The sequence below is a fragment of the Lagopus muta genome, chromosome 5, assembly GCF_023343835.1.
Source record: "Lagopus muta isolate bLagMut1 chromosome 5, bLagMut1 primary, whole genome shotgun sequence".
Taxonomy (NCBI): Eukaryota; Metazoa; Chordata; class Aves; order Galliformes; family Phasianidae; genus Lagopus; species Lagopus muta.
Genome location: NC_064437.1, coordinates 20,136,283 through 20,164,261, shown reverse-complemented (window position 1 = coordinate 20,164,261; position 27,979 = coordinate 20,136,283). Strand labels below are relative to the sequence as shown.

At 41.9% G+C, this 27,979-nt stretch overlaps 2 protein-coding genes across 3 annotated transcripts; both read left to right on the top strand.

The window, feature by feature from the left end:
• Positions 1-40: 40 nt before the first annotated feature.
• On the top strand, positions 41-18,909 carry WDR47 (WD repeat domain 47). The gene is made up of 15 exons (XM_048947134.1): positions 41-279; positions 4,078-4,244; positions 5,699-5,782; positions 6,340-6,424; positions 8,074-8,876; positions 9,512-9,635; positions 10,088-10,266; positions 10,379-10,627; positions 11,262-11,337; positions 12,312-12,469; positions 14,046-14,215; positions 15,153-15,323; positions 15,774-15,905; positions 16,882-17,100; positions 17,563-18,909. The coding sequence occupies exons 2-15, from the start codon at positions 4,087-4,089 to the stop codon at positions 17,703-17,705; spliced, it is 2,751 nt and encodes a 916-aa protein (XP_048803091.1). The 5' UTR covers positions 41-279; positions 4,078-4,086; the 3' UTR covers positions 17,706-18,909.
• Positions 18,910-19,649: 740 nt separating this feature from the next.
• On the top strand, positions 19,650-27,772 carry CLCC1 (chloride channel CLIC like 1). 2 transcript variants are annotated; one of them, XM_048947148.1, is made up of 11 exons: positions 19,650-19,764; positions 19,963-20,149; positions 21,304-21,399; positions 22,274-22,381; positions 23,271-23,492; positions 24,559-24,699; positions 24,820-24,913; positions 25,808-25,905; positions 25,986-26,132; positions 26,643-26,936; positions 27,422-27,772. In XM_048947148.1, exons 2-11 carry the CDS (start codon positions 20,024-20,026, stop codon positions 27,644-27,646), a joined length of 1,551 nt encoding a protein of 516 aa, XP_048803105.1. In that variant the 5' UTR covers positions 19,650-19,764; positions 19,963-20,023; the 3' UTR covers positions 27,647-27,772. The 2 variants fall into 2 exon arrangements, with proteins under 2 accessions (XP_048803105.1, XP_048803106.1); XM_048947149.1 differs by having other exon boundaries at positions 27,427-27,546.
• The last annotated feature ends 207 nt before the right edge of the window (positions 27,773-27,979 follow it).

Here is a 27,979-nt window from a genome sequence, read left to right as displayed (position 1 = left end):
CCCCGCCCCGCCGCCGCCGACAGCCGCTCCCCGCCCCCGCGGCGACGCCCAGCTCCCTTCTGGCTTCCACTCGGGCTGTGAGCAGGCACTCCGCCCCGGCGCGGGGAGGGTCCTGGACGCCGGGTGGCTGAGCGCGAGGCCGGGCGGCGGCCGCAGCGCCGAGCGACAGCAAGACCCCGTCCGACCGAGCGCGACCCCGGGCCCGCCCCGCAGCGAGGCCTGCCGCCATTTTCTCCTCACGCCCCGCGGCCGGCGCGCGGACGGGCCGCCGGGCCCCAGGTGAGCTCGGGCGGGACGGAGGACGGGAGCCGCGCGGCGGAGAAGTCGGGCCGGGCTGAGCTTTCTCCTCGGGGCCGCGCTGCGGGACGGGCGCTGCCCGGCGGTCCCCGAGCGCAGCTGGGTGCGGGCCGGCCGTCTCCGCGGCCCGTTCCCACCGTAAGGCCGCACCGCACGGTGCCCGCCGCGCCTCCCTCGCGCCGGGGCGCGTCGACGCGGCGCCGCCCGGTTGCCGACGTCCCTTTGTTGCGGCTCCGCGGGGCGGGCGGCTTCTGTCGGCCTGGCGGCGCGGGCCCGGCGAGGTGCGAGCCGCGGGGAGCTCCGGGGCCGCTCTGCGGTCCTGGCCGTTCGCCCCCGGCCCGGGCCACCTTTCGGGGAGCGGCCTCCCAGGCCCCGCACTGTGTGACGGCTGAGGGGCGTCCGCCTGGCGGCACGTGTGGGGACGAATAAAGGCGATCTCGCAGCAGGTGCGCCGCAGCCAAAACGCGTTCGCTTGCTCTGTAAGCCGTTCGCGTTCTCCGTTGTGTTGTGTGGAAGCGCTGCGTGCCTGAACGCCGCCCCCCGGCATTGGCTCTGCGCGGTGCTGAAATGCCCAGAAATACAAGGAAGAAGTACTGGAATTCCCAGCCAAGCTCTGTGAGGGCACGTTGCGTGCCGCTGGCCCATTTGGGAGGGATGAAGACAAAGGAGTAATGCTTGTTTGGAGTTTGACAACTCATTTGTATTTCACAACGTCAGACCTTGCTGCAATTGTCATGTGAGTGCAGATGCAATTACATTTTTCCTAAGAAGGGTAACTTAGAGACTATCCCAAACTCACTTTCCAGTTTACAGGCGTTCTCCCAAAGTAGTGTACTTATGTGTCTGTTTACGTTCCTTAGAAAACAACGCGCTTGTGATGCCGTGGGGCAGTTGATGCGGTTGGTTTGTGCTTAGAATACGAGTAAGAGCAGAGCAAGAGTGAAAGCTCTCCCTGGGAAGCATAGAAGTAGATAGGTTACGTTCCAAAGAGCTCAGCTAAAGGGCATCTTGTGCGTTGGAAGCAGAGAACACGTGTGTCAGCTGGGTGGCAGGAGAGCCGGTTGGATTTTTCAGTTTTTCTAGATACTGGTTTATTTAGGAGATGGTTATGGGGACTTAGAAGGGCGACAGATGTTGGAATGGATTGCTATGAAAAGATGGGGTAAGAAAAAAAGGTACTTTGTCAGCGGAGGACACTGAAATTTGCAGCTTTAATACTCCTTTATCATCAGTTATACCTCATGTTGATGCTGTGCTTTGGTTGTTCTTGGTATTAGTGCTAGAGCTGATCAGACTGTGACGCTGTGTTGCCATATGTGCTGGCAGAAAGCAGTGCTGGGGATGGACCAAAGATGCAGCTGAGCTCTAATCTCGAGTTTCCCTGATGTTCGATTTTCATTTATCTTTATGTTCACATTGACTGTTAGAAAAACTGACTTACTTCAGTGTCATGTGTAAAACTATATATAGCTGTGATGTCATGATGGTGTTACAGCACTGCTGATTTTTTTGACAGCGTAATACAGGGGAGTCTGGGCTCATCAGTCTAAAAGAACTTTCTGTGAAGTGAAGAACCTTCTTCAGTAGGTTTACCATTATTTTCTATCTGCGTGTCTGATGGCAATGTTGCTCTGACACCAAATGCGCGGTGTTTTCATAATCTTGCTGATTTATGAGCTTACTGGTACGTTTCAAACTGTCTTTTGAGGATCAGCATCCAAGCTACATGTTTGAGTTTTCTTAGCAGGATGCCAGAGGTGCCATTATTCATTCCACGTGAAATGGTGGGGTGCTGGTCATCCTTTATCCAATTTATGTGGGGAATATAAGTAAGGAAAAAGAACTTGAGTTTTAGAACCTATGGAAATAATTCAAGGTAATCTTGAAGGTCTGTACGGTGACTTCCTGCTTAGAGCAGACTCCATTGGATCCAGCAGCAAAGAAAGCTGGGGTGTGGATGTTCCTTGCTTCAAAGAGAGTATTACCCTGAACTGTGCAGATGGTTTCCTGATGGCGAGGCTCAGTACAGGTTTGACTCAGCTTCACTTCGTTATTTGCCAAGGAAGCCATGTAAGTTGTTTCATGTAACCGCCAATGCGATAAAGCAAAGTAAAAGCTAAATGCAAATGTTTTAGATGAGGCTAGGAATGAAGATGTTAATGCTAAACTCCTGGTTAAATTTGTGTTTATTTCTTTTCCAGTCTGTAAGGATGGAATTGAGTTTTTTTTTCTGGGACCAAAAATCCTGACCTGATTGCCAAAAGGAGAAATAAAAATGGTGCTAAAATGTGAGGAAAGAGCATTTCGCTAGAGGTGCTGGCTCTGGGTTTGTCTGCTGTCTGTCCATCTGTTTGCTTTCCTGCAGAAAGGTGCTCTGCAAGCCAGATCTTAATTTTTTTCCCTTGACTTCACAGCCAGGAGTGGGTGCGCAGTCCCTGGGTGTGTCTGCCCTGAGCCCATCCAAATTGCAGGTGACTGGGGTGACTGCAATGAGAGTCAAACCCAGCTGCTGTAAGAAGGCCATTTGTGCCTGGCACAGCCAGGTCTCTGGAGCTCCAGAATAAATTGTGCTGCTATCATCAAATGTGTTCCCAATCAGACGCTCTGGTGAAAACCTCATTGGAAAAAAGTTGGCATGTGGTCATAAGGAGAATGAAGAGGAAAACTCTATGCCTATTTTTTTTCAATTGCTTGAAGTTCAGTAGCCTTGGCTTATCAGTTTCACTGGAGTATTTGTATCTTCTCATCTCTAGGGAGTAATTAGGGTATTGTGACTTTTTACTGTGGACGCTTTGCTCTATGTGTTCATTTGTTCTTTTGATTGCTTTCATTCTGCTTAGCTCATTTCTGGGGATACGGCTTCCTGCTGGGGGCTCATCACTGATACCAGCTTCTTGTTTTTGTATGCTCTTGTAATCCGTTTAAGTCATTTTACAGCTTTGCTCCTGCCAGAAGGTGTGGTTGTGCTGGTTCCACATGTCAGCAGTAGCGCCCCGTGCCTCCCAGGCAAGCAGGCAGGTGCTGCATTGGTGCCTGGCCCTTCTGTGGTGCCAGGGGGCAGCTGGAGAGCTCCTCACAGCCTGGGCTGCTCCCAGGCACAAGCTGGTGGCAGAGCTGCCCCAGTGGCAGAGGGGAATGGTGCTGAGGAGGAGCTGGGAGTGGGCAGGTGGAGGCAGGTGAGTGAATGGGGGGCTCCAGCAGTCAGCGGCTGAACTGGGCTGTCTTGGATTTGCAGAGTGAGATTGTTCATGAAGCATGCAGGCAGAAATAGGTGTCCTTTTAGAGGGATAATAGAAAGCTTTGGTTAAACCTCCATTTATAGCTTCAAAAAAGGGCTGAGGTGTGAGCTTGCTGTGCTTTTTAGCGTGCTTCACTTTTTGTATGTGTTTCTAACAAATCTGGTTTTAAGTTTATACGTAAGATGTCTAGATAGAACGTAGTAGCTGGGGAATTCATATGCTCTTTGAACTTCACTGAAAGGCAAATAGTGAGGTACAATTTCACATATAGTGCTTTTACTGCAGTGGGATTGGTGTCTTGGTAGACTGGTTTCTCTGGACCCTATCTATTCGTAGAGAAGAAATGTAAAGGTGTGGAGTTAGTCTTATCGGAGGCCTTATAACCAACATCTTGAATAAACGAAACTTGGAAGTTGATTTTTATTTTTGTAATGCTACAGTGTTCTGTCCTGTAAAACAATGGAAGAAATCTGAGTAGTCAACAGTTGGTAAGCAAACAAAAAGATATTGATCATCACAGAAATTCTCTCTTTCCTTTCAGGCTGCCATCATGACGGCTGAAGAAACAGTGAATGTTAAAGAAGCTGAAATAATTAAACTGATACTAGATTTTCTGAACTCAAGGAAGCTTCATATCAGTATGCTGGCGCTTGAGAAAGAAAGCGGGGTCATTAATGGCCTGTTTTCAGATGACATGCTGTTCTTAAGGTAGGCCTTTCTCCTGTGCTTCAGTACCACATGTATGAAAGGATGCTGTTGGACTATGATTCCATGGGCAGCTCCATGACATTAAGGGGGAGTTCTTATCTTGTTCTTCTGTTTCCTCATCCCAGTTGTGTGGTCCAGCCCTGTTCTGTGTTTCATCTCTGAAGTTAACAAATGAACAACTTAATGTAAATGACTAAGCATCCACGTAGGCTCTAGAGTTAGGTTTGTTTGTTTGTTTTCTTGTTTATTCACATGTTCATTCATTTTGACTTAGTTATTTTCCTGGCATGCTAATGAATTTAAAGTGGGAAGGAGTCTTGACACGTGTCAGTGTCAGCAAGGGCTAAGTTGGGCAAAGCACCTGAGCAGGAGATGGGAGAGCAAGATCTTCTAGCAGCAATGATCTGTTGTTATCTGCTTATTATGTCACGTGGAAATGAGCATGTCCTTGATTGGTTCCAGATACAAATAAAATATTCTGACAGTCTACTAGTACTAAGATCTGGGATGAGGTACCTGCGGTCATGGAGGCATGGAAGTTTGTGTCATTTCCTATTAGTTGTACTGTCCTCTGAATTATTAAAGGCAGTTACTGTAGATGCAGTGTAATACTTCAGTGTTGTGGTCTCCTATGACATGAAATATCATGTGGGTATTTAAATTATTTCATGTTTGCAGAAGGTTATTATCTGGTTATTCTTAATATGTAAATACATAAATTACTGAACAGATTTTCTCATGTAGCTTCTCTTCCAGTGAGATTACAGGTACTGGGATAAAATGAAAGAACTAAAGAGATTGAAATTAGTAGTAATACTTGTTTGTTTCATTCTTAGTTAATTCAGACTATGCAACTCCTGAGGAATGCAGCCTTTCCTTCTAGAACTGGACTTTTAGGGAATATGGTGTGCATTGGGAGTTGAAGTAATCCACTTGTGCAACATAGCACACTATTCACATAGCATAGTTATTTCCAAGCTGTTGCTTTTATATTCTTAATATAGGTGCTCTGCACCCCTTTGTATAAGAATAGGTCCAACAGTACTTATACAGTTAAAATTAACATATTTTTAAATCCACTTCAATTCAGCAGTGTCTTCCTTGAATAAATGTATTTAATTAAAATTTCTTACTTGAAGAATACTCAGTAAGAATTACAAGTGAAGCAGGAAACACAGGGCCATTTAATCTTCATTGATATGTCTTCAAAAGCATCAGTATTTGTACCTGCATGAATTTTTTTTTACACAATGCTGAGATTTGTGTTTTACTGTATTGGTCATTTTAACATATGTGCAAAGCATTAATTTTTCCAAACAGATTGATCAATTGTTTTACGTTAAAATATCCAGCTGTCATTTAAGTGCATAACTTTCTAAGCTGGTTGCTTACAAAGAAGGATAATGTGCTTGTCTGGTGAAATGAAAGCAGTGTCTTTGTTTTTCTCTTATTAGGCAGTTGATTCTTGATGGTCAGTGGGATGAGGTTCTTCAATTTATTCAGCCTCTCGAATGTATGGAAAAATTCGACAAGAAAAGGTAGAATAGAGTATATATGTCTCTGTGTATGAGTTACATTGTCCTTGGGAGTGGTTGTGAGAAATATAAGAAATTAAATATTCTTTATGGAAACAGTAGGTTTCAGTTTTTAACTGTTTTTTGTGTGTGTGTCCTGTATGCAGTTCCTGATTGCATGTGGGTGTGTTATTTATACTTGAAGTTAAAAAGCCTCGTGCACAGAGGGTGTAATGGGCTTTCATTTGCTTTACATCTTCGGAATGCAGTGCTGCATCTTGAACTGTTCTTTTACATTTGGATGTGTTTTTATTTAAGAAACAAGTGTGCTTGCTTTACTTTTTTTATCCCCTTATGACCCTTCAAATATTTTTAATGTGTTATTTTTGAAAGCAGTGATTGAAGAAGAACATGTCCTGCTAAAATTTTGTGGTTACAACTCTGTTAAACTTTGATCAGAGTTTCTTAACGCAGTCACTTCTATCCCTTAATCAAAAATAGCTGTAAAATACTTTGCTTGTTTCTAAAAGAATATTGAACTACTGGGTCGAGATGGGTAATATTTCACTACTTGCCTGCAGATTTCGTTACATAATTATGAAGCAGAAGTTCTTGGAGGCCTTATGTGTAAACAATGCAATGTCAGCAGAAGACGAGCCTCAGCATGTAAGATCTGTCTTTGTTTGGGGAATTTTATATTGGCAAGAAACTTATTCACGTGGTTTAATTAAAAGAAAAACCAATGCTCCCAGACTGAATACCCAAATTCTATTACCAAATGGTTTCATAAATAATGGACAAACTAATTGGTGTCCTTTGGAAGCGAATGTGATCCTCAGGTCTCAAATAGAATTTTATATGCAAGGGTTACTTGAAAAGTGGCAGTATAGATCAGTGACCGTATGTCATCTTTTGGTCTTGAAATTCACTTTAGGCCATTATGCTAAAGAGCAGTGCTTTGTTTTCAGGAGGGCTCTGAGGCAGGCCTGAAAATCAGGGAAATTTATTGTCAGAGTCAGGACCAAATGAGAGATGAAATTGATCTTAACCTTCTTTTCTGTTGCTTTCAAAGAGGAAAAGATGCTGTTGTTTCTTTGATGGCAACAGATGCAGTCACAAAGGACTGACTGAATTAAATAAGCGAACAGAAGGAGCTGTAACTTAGATTTTCATATGGAGACATGAATGGCAAATTCAAGTGACAGAAAAGGCCTGCTGTCTGTGGACTTAATCAGAGTTTCTCATTTGTGTTTGTGATACAGTAGTAGTAATTTTCTAACACAAAGATTATCAAATGAAAAAAAAAATGAAGGATTCCAGTAGTTCTCAGACAACTGATTTTGTTTTGAGAACTGAGTTAACTTGAATTCCCTCTCATTACATATACTACAGAGTCTTTTCTTGACAGTGTAGACAAAGCTTGAAGTAAGTGCTGTAAAGGGATCACACACTTCTGTAATCAGTCTGTCTGTACACAGTTATTAGATAATGGTATAGGAGAAGATGGTCAAATCCATTTCTTATTTTTGTGCTGAATGTTACCAGATGTGGAAGCATTTGTGGGTGAAAGGCTTGTACATTGAGAATGTGCTAGGGAACAGAGGTAGGATGTTACTGATTTTGTTCTTATTTTTTAAAGAAGCTTTTAAACTAAAGATACTGAGTTAGGTGTATTTAACATGTTTTGTGACTTTTTTTTTTCAACAAGCTTTCTATTAAAAGCCATGTAGTCATAGCTGTTATCTGTGGAGGTTAACTTTTTTAACTTCTTTTTTAACTCTTTTTAACTTCTTTTAATGCTTTCCTGATCGGAAAACAGAAAACATTAATATAAAAGACAAATGAAATTTGCTAATAACTGGAAACTAGAGAAATATGCCACTTTTTATAATTATGCTGATAGCTTTCCATAAGCTTGGGGGGGAAAAATGTATGTATATAGAGTTGGCCCTAAGAATGGAAGTAACCTTCTGTTCTACAATAGAATTGAAGCTGTTTAGCTGCAGATGTGAAGTTTTAAGCCTGCAAAATCTGCGGTGATGTGAAAGTTCCACAGGTCTGTAGAAAGTAAGAGCAGGAATGGGGGAGAAGGTGGAGATTTCAGGAAGTGTAAACATCCAGGAATTTGACTCTGTAAATGCATTTGCATCAGCAATTTTGGACTTAAAACAGCGTGTGCTATTTTGGTTAAATAGAAACAGTAATATTAATAAAGGAATGGTAGTGGAAAAATCCTGCCACTGCACATTCTTCTTCTGCTAACTATAGAAACACGCGTACTATGAGCTACTCTGCTGATTTGAATATTTCTGTAGCTGGAATTCACCATGCGAGAGGCTGTGCAGTGCCTACATGCGTTAGAAGAATATTGCCCCTCTAAGGAAGACTACAGCAAACTCTGCTTGCTGCTCACGTTGCCTCGCTTGACCAACCATGCAGAATTCAAAGACTGGAATCCCAGCACGGCGCGGGTGCACTGCTTTGAAGAAGCTTGTGTCATGGTGGCAGAGTTCATTCCCGCTGATAGGAAACTGAGCGAGGCTGGTTTCAAAGCAAGTAACAATCGTTTATTTCAGCTTGTAATGAAGGGGTTGCTTTATGAATGTTGTGTGGAGTTCTGTCAGAGTAAAGCAACAGGAGAAGAAATTACAGAAAGTGAAGTATTGCTGGGCATCGATCTCTTATGTGGTAATGGGTGTGATGATTTGGACCTTAGCTTGTTATCGTGGCTACAGAACCTGCCAGCTACTGTTTTTTCCTGTGCTTTTGAACAGAAGATGCTTAATATTCATGTTGATAAACTCCTCAAGCCTACAAAAGCTGCATATGCTGATCTTTTGACACCTCTTATTAGCAAACTTTCTCCATACCCATCCTCCCCAATGAGGCGGCCTCAGTCAGCCGATGCTTACATGACCCGCTCTTTAAACCCCGCCTTAGACGGGCTGTCCTGTGGGTTAACAAATCATGAGAAGCGTGTCACAGACCTCGGGACCAAAACTTCTCCCATGTCGCACTCCTTTGCTAATTTCCATTACCCTGGAGTACAGAATCTCAGCCGAAGTCTTATGCTGGAGAACACCGAGTGTCACAGCATTTTTGAGGAGTCACCTGAGCGGTAAGTGCAACTGCAGTTTTTTGCTTAGGTTAAAATTACATGTGTCGTATTTCTGGATGTAAGTGCAATGTTGAAACTTACCTTGGTTGTTTAGTGGCTGGTTAAGTAAAACTCAGTGGACAAGGGTTTTTATTCCCCGTGCATTTATGATTAAAATCAGATTTTCGTATTTGCTTGTGAGCCTTCTGGGTTCAGGCAGGATTTTCTTGAAGTTTAGGTGTACAGAAAATGGAAGTTACAGCTTATATAGTTTGTATTTGTATATAAATCCAAATTTATGTTCTGATTATGTAATAGAGGTTGTGTTATTAATTTGAATTTTTTCCTCACTGATAAATATATGCTGTTTGTGAGATGGCTGTAACTCCATCTTTGTTATTCTCAGTGTCTGTAAACTTGGGTCACGATACTGCAAATAACTAAATATGCTCAATGTTTCTCTTGGAAAGAGTTATTGCCATTTCTGAATGATCTGGTTTAATGTTTGATTTTACCATCCTCTTCATAGCTGCAGTTTGTAGATTGCTTAACTCTTACAGCTTTTACACTAGAATGTTATTTCTCTCTTCTTACCAGTGGACTTTCTGCTCATATCTTTTCTCAATTACACTTCTTTTTCATGTTGCTCTGAGAAGTGATACTCCTGTGGAGCCACAGCATCCCATTGGCAGCGAGGCATTGTCCCAGAGTTTAGTTCTAGAGAATGAGCCAGTCACTGGAGCACAGAGTCAGGGATCGGCCAAACAAGAGAAAAATGAGGTACTCATTTTCATAATATAATATAATTTAGAGGTGCTACATCCTATTTTTTAATGTTGATCGCTGGGAGATAGGAATCTGTTCTGCAGACTGATTGCAGAGAGGTATCAACACAGCAGAAGATACTGAAATGATATTGAAAATATGAATTGGAATTTGGAATGTAGCTTGTTTAGTGGTTTTTCTTTTATTTTCATCTTTTGGTGACCTGTTTGTTTTGATGTTAATTACTACTTTGGAAGTAGCAGTCTTGTCCTAAAATAAGCACGAAGGCAGCACTCCAATACTAACAGCACGGTATGGCAGAGATTTCCTTCTTTAGTAAGGAAATTGTATTTAGTTTTAGGGAAAATGAAAGTACTGCTGACCTTTTGATGCCTGTAACGAACTAGTGAACAAGAGAGTGAGTATTTAGCTTAAATTCTGCAAGTAACTATTCTTATTTTTCTAAGCTTCGTGATTCAACAGAGCAGTTTCAAGAATACTACAGACAAAGGCTACGTTACCAGCAGCACTTAGAACAAAAAGAGCAACAGCGGCAGTTATACCAGCAGATGTTGCTGGAAGGTGGTGTAAATCAAGAAGATGGACCTGACCAGCAACAGAATCTTACTGAGCAGTTTCTTAACAGGTTGGGGATATCTGTTACTCTTCTCCTTTTCTCTCTAGCCACTTGCGTAACTGCAAGTTTGCATGTTAACCTAGTTTTGTTTTCTCTTTTTTTGTTGTTGTGTTTTAACTAGGTCTATCCAGAAGCTAGGAGAATTAAATATAGGTATGGACAGTCTTGGAAATGATGTGCAAACACTTAGCCAGCAATGCAATGGGAGCAAAGGGAATGCATCTACCAGTCTAGCAAGTAACGTTACATCAGATGCTGCTCAGAGGATGCCGACTGATGGCCAAAGTGTCAGCACAAGCACTCCTCGAAAGCATGGATCAGCTAATCAGATACCCTTTCCTGAAGAGTCACCTGTGCAGGGGAATCAAATGTAAGTTATTTGATACCTGCTTAAGACTGGAAATTCCCTTCTCTTAGCACTGTGGAAATAGCAGTTTGTATCTACTTATCAATACCAAACAGATTTGTTGTTTGAGTTGGGGGTATACGGTTGGTGACCTGTTGTCTAGGTATTTTTATTCGAATTTTAAAATAAATTCTTGACTTAGGAGAAATGGTGGTTATTTGTGATGGCTTCTATTTCATGTTTAATTTTTATTTCAGACCTCTTATTCCATATTATTTGTGTAATTAATGTTTATTTTGTAATTCTACTAAGCTTCTGAAATACAAAATAAATGGGGGTAGCTACTGGGTTTTCTGTAAAATGAATGCTAACCTAAAAGCAGAAACTATTTTTCCATGTATGTGTTGTGTGTGTTATAGCATGAAAGAAAATATTTTTATTTCTTTAATTTTAGACTTGTTTGATGCCTGGAACTGTCCAAAAAATGACAATCTCTTGTAAAAATAGTATGTTAATGATAAGGAGTTAGACATGTGATGTAAGTTCTCAGTGTGACTGCAGCTTTAGTCCAGAAATGCTTACAAACAAACAAATCTCCTTCCTTTTTTTTTTTTTTTCTTTCTGTTGTGCATTTCAACTCTTAATCAAATCAAAACAGTGTGTCAGAACATGCTGTCGCTCAGCCACAGTTGGAGGACTCTTCAGGGAATCTAAATAGGACAAGAGGTGATGAGGTGAGTTTTCTTACTCTCTTGTACAGTGTGTGATTTCGCAAGATTCAGTGCTTGATCCTATGTGACATTCTCTCATTGTTAATAGATGGTTAGACTGAATGTAATACTTAGTGTCACAGAACAATTGAGGGTGGATGGGACTTTTGAAAAACGAGTCCACAACAGCTGCTCATGGGAAGTTCAGTGGCAGTAGATTGCTCAGGGCCAGTTCAAGTGGAGTTTTATGTATTGAAAAGGATTAAGACTCTACAGCCTCTGTAGGCAGCCTGTTTCCATGCTTGGCTACTTGTGTGTTCTGTTTGAAACAACAGAAATAGTTAAATGTAACTTGCTGTGTTTCTATTTGTGCTCATTGCCTCTTGTCCTGTGCTGAGTACCACTGCTCTGTCTTCTTTACTTCTCCTGTCAGGTTTTTATACTCTTTGATTAAATCGTCTGACCCCAGCCTCCTTCAAGCCCTTCTCTTCTGGAACAGTCCCAACCCCCTCAGTCTCTCTTTGCATAAGGAAAGCTCCACTCCTTTGGTCATCTTAGTGGAGCCAAGCACTGGTCATGGTACTCTAGATGTCAAATGTGAAAGTATGGCACAAGTAGTTCTGAGCAGCAGCTCAGTTGGTAGCTTTGCTCCCCTTACGAGTTTCACCTGGACTAGATGTGTATTTGTAGAAATAAATTGTAATAGCAGACTTAGGAGTTGGCTGTTAAGGAAGATAGTTGTTGGTGTCCTGGGGGGAGATGAGAAATGTTAATCTAACGTCAGCTTAGGAGTGAATTGTAGTAATGAATTTTCTGAAGAATGTCATTCAGTGACCAGGAATAAACATTGTTTTTCCAAATTCTGAATTTAGTCTGGTCCTCTGCTTTCTAGTACATTTTTCAGAGTAACTTATAACCATTATTTCAACAATCAAGCCTACTTTCCAACATCTGGTTTTGCTTTAAGAACCTAATTTGACTGTCATCATTCTATGTAGGATGACAAATCAAAAAAGCAGTTCATTTGCATTAATACTCTAGAAGACACACAAGCTGTCAGAGCTGTTGCCTTTCATCCCAGTGGAAGTTTATATGCTGTTGGCTCCAACTCTAAAACCTTGCGAGTGTGTGCCTACCCAGAGGTAATTGACCCAAGGTAAGAAAGACTGTAACTTTATTTTCCTGTGTGATAGTATTTCTTTCTCCAGTAGCTACTGATACCTGTATGTTTCATTCCTTTATTTTGCTGTTGTAAGCAGTGCAATCGTCATTACAATCTTGAACTGCCAAACCAAAACAATCTGATGTATTTATGTGTTTGTGGACAAGTTTTTGCTCTTCCATTACATGCTAGATACATTGCTATGCAACAACTTCTCCTTATAAAAGTGTTATTTTGCTTTAGTGGGCGGGCCCTGGAAGTAAATACTGCCATCTCAATCATCATCTCCTTGCCTCTGCTCCAATAACATGATTTTCTTGGAGCAGAGGGGAAGCACAGGTATCTAAAACCTGACAGTTTCAGAAGGAACTGCAAGGACGCACGGTTTAGGATTTGTGTTCAGGCTTTTAAAATGTTCAGTTGGTAATCTGAATATTTCCACCAATTCTCTCCCCTTAAACATAGTACAGTAAATCAGTAAGTAGCCTTTGTAGTTAACTGGTCAAAAAGTCTTTTGAAGTTTAATTCTAAAATAGTTATTGACAATGCATCAGCTAACTCCACATGGTTCTGTTTCATAGTCAGTGCAGACTGATTTGCTGGGCTTGAAGCCCAAATATTCTCTCCTTGGTAGGTAAACAGTGCCAGCGTTTCTAGTAGGACAGGCAATTCACTATCATTAGTGATTAGTCTCTCCTCACACAACTTACTGTTCTAAACGTTGGGAAAGATTAGATTGACTCTGCAGCATTGGTCTCTTGTGAGAAGTGCATGCATCTGTTCTGACAAGAGACATAATGTGTATGGGTATCAAAGGAATGCAGAGACTTTATTCATTTGAACATGTACTTGTGCATCTTAACTGGTCTTTTGCTTTGCTCAGTCTGCCAAAAACTTTCTATCGTGGGATTTTCAAGTCAGCAAAGAAATGTTTTGAAACACAATCTTTGTAACAGTCTGACTCCAGACAGACAGCGGTTGGTTTTTGCAAAAAATCTATTTCTGTGAATGCAAACTGAGTGGTCCTGGTTTTGTTTTGTTGTTTTTTTTCCTCTGTTCTGTTCTTATCAGGTGTCAACAGTATGTTTTTCAAATTCCTCAGTTGTGATTAAATTTGCTGAGTTTCTGTTGTTGATGTTACTGCAGTGAATGTTGATGTTGGATACAGCAATACTGTATATTAAGCACTGGACTATTTCCTGCTAGAGGAGCAGGAATTCCTCAGTTGAAAGAGAGGGAATGTACTTAAATTGGACTGTTTTTTTACTTCTGCTGTGTGTAAAGCTGATCTAATTTCTTCCCTTTGATTATACGGTGTGTATATTATATACACACGCACATATCTATATCTATCTATCTATCTATATATATATATATATATAGGTGCTAGAAAGGCTGGGTTTTGTTTGTTTTTTTTCTTACTACTTTTAATGGACAAAGAAGATTCTTAAAGCAACTTTCTTTTGCTTCTTTCTCAAGTAGGGTTAACATGTAGGAAGCAGTTTATTTACAGAGCACATAATTTTCCTTACAAATAAAAAGAAAGCACTTCTTTTTTGCTGTCTTTCAGTGCTTATAATACTCCTAAGCAACCAGTAGTTCGCTTCAAAAGGAATAAGCATCATAAAGGATCGATCTACTGTGTGGCCTGGAGTCCCTGTGGACAGTTGCTGGCTACTGGTTCTAATGATAAATATGTGAAAGTACTGCCTTTTAATGCTGAAACATGCAATGCAACAGGTAGAGTGTGTGTGTGTGTGCGCGCGTAAAGTAGTAATTTTAGATTATTCGTCCACTGCTTAAGACCGTTTAAATTATTTAGGTTATGTAGTTGAGTTCTGCTGTAATTTCTCTAATACGTGAATGAATGTAGTCCCTTTTTCTACCTATTGTCACTGTGTTAAGAAAATGGACACTGAGGCTGTTGTTTAGGGAGTATCTTTGGGTTTTAATTAAGTTTGGATGCTTGGGTTGGTTTTACTTTTTTGTTTGTTAGTTTGCTTTCATTTTGTCTTTGATCTGGAGATTCTGTGGCATTGTGCTGCCATCTGAAATTTGTTTTCAAATACTGGTAAATAGCTGAATGTTCTTACCAGCTCCAGTGTCTGTAAGAATTGCCAGTAGAAGTTTATTTCCAAATTGAGTTATCTTTTCCTCGCCTACTTCTGTTGTCATCTCTTTCTCTGTAGAAATCTGGTATTTCTTTTACACAAATACTACTTTCTTTGCCTTGCCCTTACAGCCATTATTCTGACTGTGGCTGTATTTTATTTTGAACTCAGGCTGACTTGTCTTGTTGGATTTTAGTTATCCTTTCCTCCTGGCAGAGAAAACCTTTCTGTATTTGTGTTACTTCACCACAATTCACAAAAAGAAATAACTGTACTATGTAAACCTTGCCTGGAATTGCCTGTGGAGATGATCTCTGTATATTTTTTTGCTATACGTTAGGAATGGTAGGAATCTCAAGCAACACCCAATGAAAATAGCATTAGTGAGGGTTTTACTTGAGCTTAGTATTTATAGTTCTATTGAAAGTATATGTTTATCATAGATCATATGCTGCCATTGCCTGAAGTAACTTGTGTTGTCACTATAACTGCTTTAAAGATTGCAGCACTGACTGCTAAACCAAATATGCCTCATATTCTTTTTATTATTGCTTTTGTTATGGCAGGTCCAGATTTGGAGTTCAGCATGCATGATGGGACAATCAGAGATCTTGCTTTTATGGAAGGACCAGAAAGTGGTGGTGCTATCTTAATAAGTGCTGGAGCAGGGGACTGTAATATATATACAACAGATTGTCAGAGGGGGCAAGGTCTGCATGCTTTAAGTGGTCACACAGGTAAGCTGTTACTTCCATATTGCATTTCAAAAGTCTGTATTAGATTCATGTAGCAATTGTTTTTGAAATGTCATCTTTGAGTTTTCCTTTGAGCAAGAATTCAATTATCCCTAGACTGCTCTGGTGATAGTGGGGAAGGGTGGTTGTTTTTGTGTTTCAGATATTTTTGTTTGACAGTTCTTTTTGTTGGTTTCTTTGTGTCTGATTGGTTTGTTGGGTTTTGGTTTGTTTTTGTTTTTTTTTTTTTTGCTTTAAATATCCTGTTAACTTGTTGGCAGAAGTGCATACTTTGTTGCAGAAAAGGTGCAGTGCTCAGTATTCCTTTATACTATTATTTCAGAACCTGCAGCTATTCTTCAGGATCATTTAATCTCTGAATGCAAAAATATCATTGGAAATGTAACATTTCATTGTTTGATTAATTATGCTGAATCCTTTTTTTTTCCACAGGTCATATTTTAGCACTTTATACGTGGAGTGGCTGGATGATCGCATCTGGATCCCAAGACAAGACTGTAAGATTCTGGGATCTGAGAGTACCAAGTTGTGTTCGTGTTGTGGGAACAACGTTTCATGGAACAGGCAAGACTGGCTTCCACGCCTTTGCTCATTCTTGCATTAAAACAGAGGTCTTAATAGAAAGCATGAGGGTGTAATTTGTTTCTTTCCTTAAAAATAAACAAACACTTGAAACATTGGTGGCTACTTTGCCTTGTGAAATTCAAACATGTCTCTGAAGTACTTCAGAATAACACAAGACATATGAGCTGTTTCAGGAAAAAAAAAAAAAGTAAGCTAGCATTCTATACTTTTACGTAGAACCATCGAGTATCTTGAGTGGAACACACCCACAAGATCAAGCTCAAATCCTGGCTCCAGTGGGACCACCCAAAACTCAAACCCTATGTTTGAGAGCGTTGTCCCAGCCACTCTTAAACTCCAGCAACTTGGAGCTGTGACTATTGCACTGGGCAGCCTGTTTGATGCCCACCACCTGCTGGTGCCAGAACTGTTCTTTGATCCCCACCTACCCTCCTTTGATGCAACTCCACATTGTTCCCTTCATCTCTGTTGCTGTCACAGAGGGCAGAGAATAGCACTGCCCCTGTACTCCCTGTGAGAGCTGCAGCTGCTGTGAGGCCTCCCCTCAGCCTTTGCTCTGGGTGAGCAAACCCTAGACCTATCTCAGCTGCTCTCATATGTCTTGTCCTCCAGACCTGGATTCCCCACGTTTGTAGCCCTCCTTTGGATGCTCTCTAATAGTTGTGTGTCTGTATGTGGTGGTGTCAAATCCTGCACACAGGTGGCCACCAGTAATGGGTGATGTAATGGAAATGTGTTTGTAGTAATGATAGAAACCGTACCCAGGAGAAGCTCCTTTGCAACTGCAAAAGAGGGAGAGAAACCAGGAGTTTTCCGAAGTTGCAAACCCAGTAATGCCTGGACAGACACACCAATTCTGTCAGTGGTCACTATCATGATCCTGGCTGGCTACAAGTGATAACATTCCCATTTTGTCATTTGCTTAAATACAATGGCTTGTATTTTTCTCCTGTAGGAAGTGCTGTAGCCTCAGTAGCTGTTGATCCTAGCGGTCGTCTCCTGGCTACAGGACAAGAGGACTCCAGCTGCATGTTGTATGATATTCGAGGAGGGCGAATGGTCCAAAGCTATCATCCTCACGCGAGTGATGTTCGTTCTGTGCGCTTCTCTCCAGGGGCTCACTACTTGCTCACAGGATCTTATGACATGAAAATAAAGGTGACAGACTTGCAAGGTAACATACAAAAGATGCTAGATTAATTTTCAGTTTGTTTTTCTTACAGAGGTTGAATCAAAGATAATGTTTTGGTTTGAAAGAAAAGAATAGAATTTCAAGTGTTTGAAATATCATTTGGTTGGTGAGGGGTAAGAAGCTGATAACGGTAAAAACTATTGAATCCTATTGCTTGAAGAGTTGGCCTTTGCTTTTGCACAGCATTTAAAAAATTTGCCCTTTAAAAAGAAAAACATAAGTATTGTCATAATTACTATGAAGAGTTTAGATGTATTTTACACCTTTTCCTAGCACCTTTCCCCAGACTGTTCAGTTGCATGTGTGGTGTGTGTTTGTGTTTCTCTGTGTTGAAAGGTCCAGTATGCTTCATAAGGTGAAATGCACCTGTAAGTTTTATTAAATCATAAAGAGCTAGAATATAAAGCGATGAGATAACTGATGATGTCTGTTCCTCTACTTCAGGAGACCTCACAAAGCAGCTTCCTCTTATGGTGGTAGGAGAGCACAAGGACAAAGTTATTCAGTGCAGATGGCATACACAAGATCTTTCCTTCTTGTCATCGTCAGCAGACAGAACTGTAACCCTTTGGACCTACAACGGCTAGAGTGCAACTAAAGGCAACCTATGCAGCTAAAGCACAGAGACCTGAGACTACAGAACTGTAAAAAACAAGTAATAAGAACTAGGCATTCAGAGAGCAGCAGTTGAGTAGGAGAGTATGTTGAAAAGAGACACTTGTCACAGATTTTTCTGGTTTCTAGGAGGTCTTGGTGTTTTTAGTATATTCTTTTGCAGTGCTTTCAGTCTTCCATGTGAACTCATGCTGCTGTGACCTATTGTAGTCTTGTTGCCAAAGTTTGAGAAGAACTTTCATTGTCAGTGTGCACTCTAAGTAACATGAATGATGTGTTTACAGTTTGGTATTAATTGCATTCCTTGGTTTTTGCCTCAACGAAAATTTTTATAGAGGAACTTCAGTTGATCAACACTTCCAGTCAGTATCAAAGTAGTTCCATGTACACATAAGATATTCCACTGTTTTTTCAGATTTATTATATTCATCACTTCTTATCAAAAGGTCAGACTTTTTAACATCAACTTTTTTAGTAATGAACTCTGAACTTCAAAGGTGATTAGGTGGTAACCACATCTTGATTATGGTCTTTTCATCTAGAGGGGGAAATGTTGCTCTCATTACTACATGACATTGTTTTCAACAAGCTGACATGTTGGAGGGGTTGAAACAGTAACATAGTGAATTTGTTTTTGTAGAAACATAAAATATTTTGCTTTCTGAATGCAACAGAATACCTCTGTGTATAATGTACTGTAGAAGAGAGTGGATTGGCAGCAGTTGTCACAGTGAACTTAATGGCTATCAGTTCTCAAAGTAAAAGGGATACCATTAACACTATAATAGAAACCAGCATGGCTTAAAATGCTATGTCTGCATGATAATTTAAGAATTAAGTAATTTAAATTCCCAGTTCAGAAGCTTATCTGAATTTTATTTCTTGCACTGTTTATGTATGGGAAATTAGTTTTTTTTATTTCTACAGAACTTTAGATTCGAATGTTTATGTATTGTTATATTTTTTCATATTGTACAGTTCCTTTTACTTTTTAAATTTGAACCTTAAGCATTAGGTTATTTATTTGAACTGCAGCTAAGTTTTGGATTCTCTTGATTACTAAATTAAACGTGCACTGTAGCAAAGCATTTTTAACTATCGTATAAAAGTGGAAAGGTAAATATAGAAGTGTATCTGTGCTATAATCTCAATAAAGACCTCCAACACCTGCAGCTACCTTATCTGCTTGAGCTTCTTATGTAATGCCTCAGTGCTACTCAAACTATTGGGCAAGAGCTGGTGCACGCTTAGAATTTGGTCTTTGTACTGTTTCAGAGAACCTGGCTGTAGTGGGGTAAGTAGTAACAGACTAGAGCTGTGAATTTGACACAGAAGGAGGAGCTGATGCTGCTTTGGAGGAGTGCTTGCAGCTACCAGCTTCTTCACTCCTAAGCTAGCTGTGTGAGATACAGCTTGTGCTGTTAGAGACTGCCCAATTACACATCACTTCGTGTCCTGGATGTCCTGGGAGTCTGCGTTGTCCGTGTGCCTCGTGCTCGTATTTACTGCAAAGCGCCCGGGCTGTGTGAGTTGGGAGCGGAAGGGGGATCTTTTATTTACGAAAGACTGAACTAGTAGGCTGAGCGTGGGGAAGGGAGATGGTAAGCTGGAGTAACAGCAGGGTAAGAATTGCTGCGTCATCTCTCGCAGCGGTGTACGGTTCCGCGCACTCGCTGTTCAGCTTCCGCACGTGCCGGGCAGAGCTGCCGGCTGCCTGCCGCCTTGCTGCGGCTCCGCTTCGGTTTCGCCCTGCGGCTGGTTTTCCCGCCTTTCGCCGCACTCCTGCCGCCGTGCGGTGCGCGCGTGCAGCCGCCCCTGAGGTGACCGACGGCGCGCGGCCCTCCCAGCCTCGCCCGCTCTCTGCGCCCTGAGGGGCCGGGCCGCGCCTGCGCGCCTCGGAGCGGGGCTGCGCGGTGGGCAAGGCGGTGTAAAGGGCGGGGAGAAGGCGCGGGCCCTCACTGCCGGCCCGGGGCTGGTGGGGCGGCGAGCGCGGGGCCGAAGGAGCGCGGCGAGGCGGTCTGCGGCGCTCAGGTACGAGGGGCCGCGCGCGGCCCGATGCGGGCGCGAGGCCGAGCGGTGGCCGTTGGGGCGGTGGCTGCGGCGGCGCCGCTGACGGAAACCGCGGCGGGTGGGCCGGGCCGGGCCGGCTGCGAGGCTCTGACGAGACGGCGGGAGCGGGAGCGGTGATAGCGACGAGAACGTTTGCTCCGGGTTGTACTGCCGTTTCAGCCCTCGCACGGAAAGCGGTCCTCCCTCCCCTGCCGCGTAGCCCCGCGCTGTGGGCGCAGCGATGCTGGTGCTGGTGCTGTGCGCCGCCGTGCTGGCGGGAGGCCGGGCCCAGGACGACGACTGGATCGACCCCACCGATATGCTCAACTACGACGCGGCGTCGGGAACGATGAGAAGGCCTTACAAGGTACGAGAAGCGCTCGAGTCAGTCTGTCTGTCTGTACTGAGCCGCGTCCTGCTGAGGGGGTGCCCTTAAGTCGCGCGTTTATGTAATATTGGAGTTGTGCTCTTTTTATCATTCCGTAAAGATACATTCTGGTCCGTAAACGGAAAGAAATTGTACATCTGTAACTCTGCTCTGGGCAGTGCTGCGCCGAGGGCTCTCGCTGGACACCAGAGCACGGCGTTATGTATCTGAAAATGAAGCACTGGTTAATGGGTGACGTTTGAATTAAGCTATCGAACTCCTCAGTAACGTAGTGGCAAAACTTGTTCATTGTATGAATGTGTTGTGAAACTTGATGGAGTTCTACTGTGTTGGGCATCAGAGCCTTCAGAAGGAAGATTAGAACTGAGTAATGCTGTGCTGTTAGTACTCCAGGAATATGGAGAATATGAAATATGAAAATACAATTTGAAGATGGTGGATCACAATCTGCAACACCACGTATCATGAGACGCATGTTGATGGTTATGTCACATAGAGCACTGTAAGCTATGGCTGGCTGCATGAGCACCCTTGTCATTCTTCAGCTTTGAATTTTGGTTTTGTAGTCTTGAATAACTCTTCTTAAGTATTTCAGAGTATTGTTTTAGGAACTTGATAAAGTACAAACTGCGTTGTCTTTGTAACTCTTGTGAAGAGAACAGCTCCCAAAGCATTCGGATGCTACTTCAGGGTGAAGGGGGAAACTGGAAAGTTGAGCAAGGCACACAACAAGGAATGCAGCTCTGTTGACTTTAAGTCTGGCTGTATGGCCATCGTGGCTGGGGATTTGGGCTGGCTGGAAGCTGTCCCTTCATTCGCTGAGTCAGTGGTTAGCCAAGCTTTATCTAATCTGTTGCACTGGGGCTCGTGTGCTCAGCAGCTCTCAGCCAAGGAGAAAGGGTGAGACCTCTCCTTTTGGGGGCAGCATGCACAGGCATAAAGCAGCTGTTGGTTCGGAGCCTGAAATAACAGCAGAGAAGCAATGGAATGTAGCTGAGAGCGTTTGCGGAAGACCAACCCTCGTTTTAGCACCTTTGCTCCTGCCAGTCTATGACCTGTCTATGGAAGTGTGATATGGCACGTTGGTTAAATTCTTGGATTCTGAAAGTTGTTTTTTTCTTATGTAACTTCAGGTAAACTATCATGATTCTGAGGATAAGACAGTGGATGGAATCATCAATGAAAACTTATCAAGTTGTTCCAGGGAAGTGGATTCTTTGCAGCGGAAGGTTTGTTATGGAACTTCAGAGTATTTTCCAGTCTCTAGTTTGTGCCTGATGCAGAGTTGATGGATGACATAGGTAGCATAGAGAATTGTCGGTTCACTGTGGGAAACCATGCACTACTTAGAAGGAGCCTCTTTGTGTGACTTGTGAGGAAAGAAAGTGGTTTGATTTCAGTTCCAAATTACTGCTCTGTCTGTTAAGGGCTGTTTCCTGAAATGTTCTGTAGTGGTACAGAAGCTGGTAGGAGTTATGTGCAGCACTGACAGTTTAAATGTTGTGGTGGTGTTACTTCATGCTGCCACCACAGCTTAGGGAATCTGACTTTGCATTTGAGTGTTCAGTTCTGGTACGTTTGAAGGGCTGGGCTGTAGGTGAGAGCTCCTGTGGCTGCCTGCAGTGTGCAGTAGCAGCAGCTCCCAGAAGCCCTGTAGGCAGCCCACTCTGCTGCTTCCTCTGAGGTCAGAAGGATGCGGTGATGCTTGTGTAGTTCTCAGTTGTTTGGAGACCCCGTGTGAAATGGGATCTTGGTATTGTTCTACTTGATATGTTTTACATGGTACAAACTCAAAATTTAAGGATATTCGGATCCATAGTGTTTCTAGTCCTACTGACGTGGGCATTCAAACTGTTTCACTACCAGATCTGAAATCCCCAGTACTGGCCAATGCCATGGAAAGCAGCGGCAGCGTGAAAAGCTCTTTAGCAACTGCATGTGATTTGTGTCTGATGTGTGATCCCACTGACTGTGGGATTATTTGCTAAACTAAAGAAACGTGACGCTGTTAATCGTGAGTTTCTTGTGTTGGTGGTATTTGTTTATTCTATAAACCAAACCGTGTTTGAGCAACAAATGAGTGGAAATGTCTTTATGTTGCAGATTGCAGAATGTGAGAACAGGAATGCCAAATCTCGTGAAAGCCGGAGCTTTTATATTTTTAAGCGGTACTTGAATAAGATTTTAAATGAAGCTAGGAAACTTGGCCTTGTGAGTATCTGAAAATGGATTAAAAACGAGTTTGAATTCATTCCGTCATGCTTCAAATTAAAGTGAAGGAAACTGAACTGTGAAATTAGAAATGATGGAAGTATGTGCATGCAGTATTGCTGTCAGAGTTTGTGCTGTTTGTTCACGGCAGGCACAGTGGTCTCTTGTTCTGTAAAGCATCCAGAGGCAGCATGCGTGACTTGAGAAAACAGAATGCAGTGTCTGTTGCTGGGGTGCAGCAGTATCTAGTAATGCCCTGTCCGGTTCACCTCAGCAGCTGTTAAACTCGTGAGAGCTAGATCCCGTATTTGCTTGTGGTAGCCTTTGTAGGCTTCTCTTTAAGACCTGATCACAGTGCCCAGCTAGGAGTAGCAGCTTTGAGTTTGCATGTAAGAATTACCACATCTATTTCTTCATTTTATTGCCTTTGGAGATAGTTTTTATTTTATCCAGGGGTAGAACAGTAATTTTTTAGCAATTGGTAAAATTAATGTTTTAGAAGAACATTATGTTTAGCAATACAACATTTCTTATTTCCCTATTTAGAAGCTTCTGTCTGTGTTACCCACTCATGAAGAAGTTCAGTGGCACCCATAGTGTGTCAGTCCTGAATGCCTGTCAATGAGAAGTGGTTGTAAAATTTAAATCACGGCTCAGATGACCCAATGCATCATTTTTAGGTTTTTGCACTAGAGTTGAAAGAAAACAAAACAGCTGCATTTTTGTTCTACATAGGCCTTCGTCCTGCAATCCACCACAAAAGGTAGCCACCTTTTGTGTATAATCAGGGCTAATAACCAGGATTTTGCAACGGAATAGCATTTTTCTTACATAGATGTTAAAGGTTGCCTACTGGAAGTACAATTGTTTTGTCTTGCTTTTAATTCAGCCCGAGGGAAACATGGACCAAGTGCATTATGATGCTGAGATTATCCTCACAAAACAGACACATCTGGAGATCCTCCGGTTCCTGCAGGAGGAAGCGTGGCAGCCAGGTGCTGTGGATGATGCACTTAGCAATATTTTGATCAATTTTAAGCACCACGATTATAAAGCTTGGCACTGGAGATTTGAAGACACTTTTGGAATTGATCTGTATAACGTGTTTATGGTAAGAGAGGGAAGGCAGTAGTCTTGTATTGATTACTGTTTTCTCCTGTTTCTTTGTGAAGCAGTATTACCACCTTAACTCTGCATGAAAACCTGTCATAAGCTCTTTGGTTGTTGAAGCTGTAGGGCAGGTAGTTATTTGAAACACAAACTTTTGTATTCCCTTGGTCTTACTTTCTTCTTGTGGCAATGCAATTTTTTTTTTTTCTGGAATGCATTTTTTTTTCCTTTGGTCTTTTGTAACTGTGCTGTGGGACTCTTTGGGCTCTGCTGGTTTGTTGTCACGACTTACATTCATAATGCACAGGTTGTCAGTTGTCCAGATTTGTCTCTTGTTCAAATAGATGCTGTTGCTGCTGGCTTCTATAGGAGTTGGAATGTATTTCTATTGAGAGAAGCATGCATTTGTGGTCTTAGATTTTATACGTTAGAGTTTTTGTGGAAAAATTATATGTACTGTTGTACAGCATGGAAATGTCATATCCTTTAAAATGGATGTGACATCCTCAGTGCTGAACTGAGGATGAGCTGAAGTTCTTGGAATAAATCTTTACAAAATATGCTAATATCTGTGAGCTAAAAAGACCTTGAATGTAGCTTGTCTGGTTGTGGGCAGTGCCTTGTGCTTAATGAAAAAGCAAGCTGTTATCAGTGCCACTTTCGTCCTAGCAGTCCTCAGATGGAAAAGGCTGTCAAGTGCTTCTCTGAAATTCTGCTGCTGGTACTTAGAACGTAACCATCTCCTACAACCCACAGCAGGTGGCAGCAGTCGCTCTGTGATTCATACTGTGTGCTTTGCAACTCAAGTGCTGAACTATGCCAATTTTGTAAATATAAATTCTAATAGGTAATGTTATAAATGGCATAAGGAAGAAACAGCAAAATAATCAGAACAGTGACGCTTTTTTACTTTGTACTGCACCAAGTATGCTGTGAAAGCAGTAAGTTTTTCAGCTGCTCTGTGCAAGTGTTGCCTGTAAAAACAAAAGCTGCGAATTCCTTCATATGTACACAGAGTAAGCCTGAAAAATTCCAAGTCTGAATCATAGTTCTGTTTTCTTTTTCAGATACTCTTGTGCTTAGTGTGTGTTGTCATTATAATAGCTACAGAGCTGTGGACACGTATCCACTGGTTTGTTCAGCTGAAACGTGTTTTATTAATAAGTTTTCTCATCAGTTTTGCATGGAATTGGCTTTACTTATATAAGGTAAGTTGTTTTGAAAGCTTAATGGCTTTTAGGCTTAACATTTGATAGTTATGAGGAACTTAAGGTAATATACGATGATTCTTAGTCTGTCTTTATTATTCACTTCTGATTCTCCTGCAGCGAGCTTTTGCACAGCATCAAGCAGAAATTGCCAAAATGGGGCAGTTTGATAACATTTGTGCTGAGAAGTTGGACTGGAGAGAGAGCCTTATTGGTAAATACACTTCTTCATTGTTTTTTAGTAGCTTTTATGATCACAAAATATTCAGTGGTTGTGTCCAAAATACTCTAATTTCTTTGTGAATTGCAAGTGTGCTGAATGTTCCTGAGCAGTACACAATTAAGAGGTTTCACCATTCTTCCTCGTCGCAAGACGTTCCTTTCTAACCTCTGAAGGAGAGCTGACATCAAAAATGATGTTCTCAGAGCATGTCACAGAGTTGCTTCTTTCTATCAGAACCTGACCTGTGAATGTTCCACCAGCTGCTCTCCCCAGCACCACTCAGTGTAGGTTACTGAAGGTAGGACAGCAGAATTAAAGATAGTTTCTCATCAGCCACTCATGTGAATGCAGCAATTGATAGGCAACTATTCAATCTACTTCTGTTATTTTACAGAGATGGCTGGATTGCTTTTTATTGTCCGGTATTTATTACTCAGTACTGCAGCAGGTGGACTAATGAAGCCTGTTGTGGTCTCACCTTTGAAGTTCAGAGGCTGTGGTTGCTCTGTTTGTGTTAATTTCAGTGGATTACAATATGACTTTGCTGAAACCAAACTACAAAAACACTAGTGTCATAGATTACTTAGAGCTTTATGATTTCTAGGGACTAAGTTCATCTAATAAAGAGAACTTTCATGAATAAGCATAGGAAAACCAAAGTTTCCTCTCTTTCTTTCCTGCTTTCCCTCTCCTTCCTGCGTCCCTCTGACTGGATAAACTGCACAGCCAAGCTAACCTCATGTTGTTGAACGTAAATCTTGGCCTTGAACCGTATCTGGAAGGTTTATCTTCCATCTGTAGTTGAAGTGCTACTTCCTGTATTACTGTTATGTCATAAAATATGTTTCAGCAAGTAGTGAAATTGCATCCCTGCTTTGACTTCAGGATGGCTCAGAAGACAGTGGACATTTCAGGATGATCCATGTCAGAAGTACTATGAAACTTTGCTAGTAAACCCTGTGCTGCTGGTTCCACCAACAAAGGTAAAAGCCAGACCCAAAGAAACTCTCTGTGTTTCTTTGTAACCTGTCCCAACACCAGGCTTCCCTTTGTACTTCTCCAGGCATTGGCTATTACTTTTACCACCTTTGTGACTGAGCCTTTGAAGCATGTGGGACAAGGTATTGGTGAATTCATCAGAGCGCTTATGAAGGAGATACCACTGATTCTGCAGGTTCCAGTGCTAATCATGATGGCTCTGCTCATTCTGGTTTGTGTGCATTTATGGTATTTAGAAGTTCAAATTTATTTTTACATAGTATATTTATTTAAGCATCATTATTTATTTCTTATTTGTACTGTTGAACAGATTTCATAGCACAGGTGAAATTATTTGTACAAGGAATTTTTTCCATTAAAAATCTTTTAAAGTTCAGTTTGGGATAAAACACCATTAAACTGCTTGAAATCCTAGACTCTGTGACAGTTAACTTCAACTTTGTTCCCATTTCTTTCTTAAGAGTCATTACACAGCGATGCACAAAATTGCATTTTGTACATGAAAGCAGTGAGCAGTGAGACCCTTCTGTGTCTTTATTGTAGCAAAAAGATAAATTACAATGTGGCAGCTGCTGCACTGTGCAGAAAGTTTGAATTTTGTTGTAGCCGTTTGATCATCAGTAGTTCTATTTCAGTATCTTTCAGTTTTGTGGCTTTGCATTCTGTGTGAAAACTGTAGGTTGCAACTGTTTAGAGTTTTGTTTTGTCTTCCCTCCCCCAGGCTTTCTGCTATGGTGCAGCATCATCACTGTCTGCAATAAGATATTTAATGCCTTCTCAGAAGAAGAGGCTTCCTCTACCTGACGGTCAGCAGGAGGAAATAGACTTCAGTCAGTATGATGGGAGTAAATCCGATGGCTGCTATTCACAGAAGACTCCTAGCATTTACAGAGGCCACTACAACAGAGGAGATGTTCAGATGAGACGTGGAAATAGCAGCAGCAGTCTTGATGTGCTGCATGCGAGTGGAGAGCCAGATACACGAGTAGAGGAGTCTCAAAAACCAGAAGCTGGTGTACGTTAGTCTTGGTGCTCCTTGGGATTAGATTTGATAGACTTCAGTGTCATCTGCTAGAATGTGCTTAAGCAACAAGCTTCACCCAAATCTGGTGGGGAAGATGTAGCTGTTGCCCTGTAAGGAGCTATAGATTACCATGGGCATGCTTTATTCTGGAAAAATACGGAGCCACGGTTAACCATGGCAGGAACCTCCTGAATTAAAACACTTGAACGTTGGTCTGTCAGGGAAGATAGGTTACCCACAGAAGGAAGGGAAAAGAAGAAAACTTCTCTGTGAATTGCAGAAAATTAAAAGATTTATACTCTAGATTGTGCTTATTCCCTGGAATGGTTCCCTGTGGGGAAAAAAAGTAAAAACGGAGTACTGATAATGTTTGAAGTTTGGAAATGTGAGGGAGTTCTGTCTCTGGAGTTGAGAGGCATTCGAAGCTACAGATACAGGTTTGGGTTGCTTGATTAATAACTTATTAATTTTTACAGAATAGATTTCACCCTGAGGCTGAAATTCGTAGATTAGAACCTTCTCCAGCTGCAACCCATACCGGAGAAAAGGCACTTGAGCATCAGAAGCAGTGGACAGATAAAGCAGAGGAAGAGACTGCGAAAAGTAGTGATCCTAACAGAAACGAGGAAGGACAAAGTTGTGCAGTGGGACCTGCTGAAGAGAGGAAGAGCAGTACGTGCGAGTCACAGGAAGGAGACTGAGGAGTCCCCACACTCTGTGGTAAGTTTTGTCTAACATGTAATTGTCACGTACTTGCTAGCTCCAAAGCTACAAGACAATGTAAAATCTTCAGTAATTATAAAATATTTGGAATTATATGGAGCCTATCTCCATAGCTATTCTTTAATTGCTCTTTCACTCTGAAGCTAAAATTAAAATTGGATTCTTCTCTGGGGATATAATACTTAAAAATTTGAAAGGAAACTTGATTTGTGAATAGCCTAAGTGATCAGTCTGCCACCATCAGCATTAAAATCAGCAGTGTGTAACACTTAGATCTGTATGTTACATGAGGTACCAAGGGTTCTCAAGAA

Excerpts from the sequence above, each read along its gene's own strand:
- WDR47 (XM_048947134.1), top strand. The coding sequence starts at position 4,087 with ATGACGGCTGAAGAAACAGTGAATGTTAAAGAAGCTGAAATAATTAAA. Across the intron at positions 5,783-6,339 it reads GAAAAATTCGACAAGAAAAG|ATTTCGTTACATAATTATGA; the intron begins GTAGAATAGAGT and ends ACTTGCCTGCAG. Across the intron at positions 10,628-11,261 it reads CCTGTGCAGGGGAATCAAAT|TGTGTCAGAACATGCTGTCG; the intron begins GTAAGTTATTTG and ends AAATCAAAACAG.
- CLCC1 (XM_048947148.1), top strand. The coding sequence starts at position 20,024 with ATGCTGGTGCTGGTGCTGTGCGCCGCCGTGCTGGCGGGAGGCCGGGCC. Across the intron at positions 20,150-21,303 it reads CGATGAGAAGGCCTTACAAG|GTAAACTATCATGATTCTGA; the intron begins GTACGAGAAGCG and ends ATGTAACTTCAG. Across the intron at positions 22,382-23,270 it reads AAGCTAGGAAACTTGGCCTT|CCCGAGGGAAACATGGACCA; the intron begins GTGAGTATCTGA and ends CTTTTAATTCAG.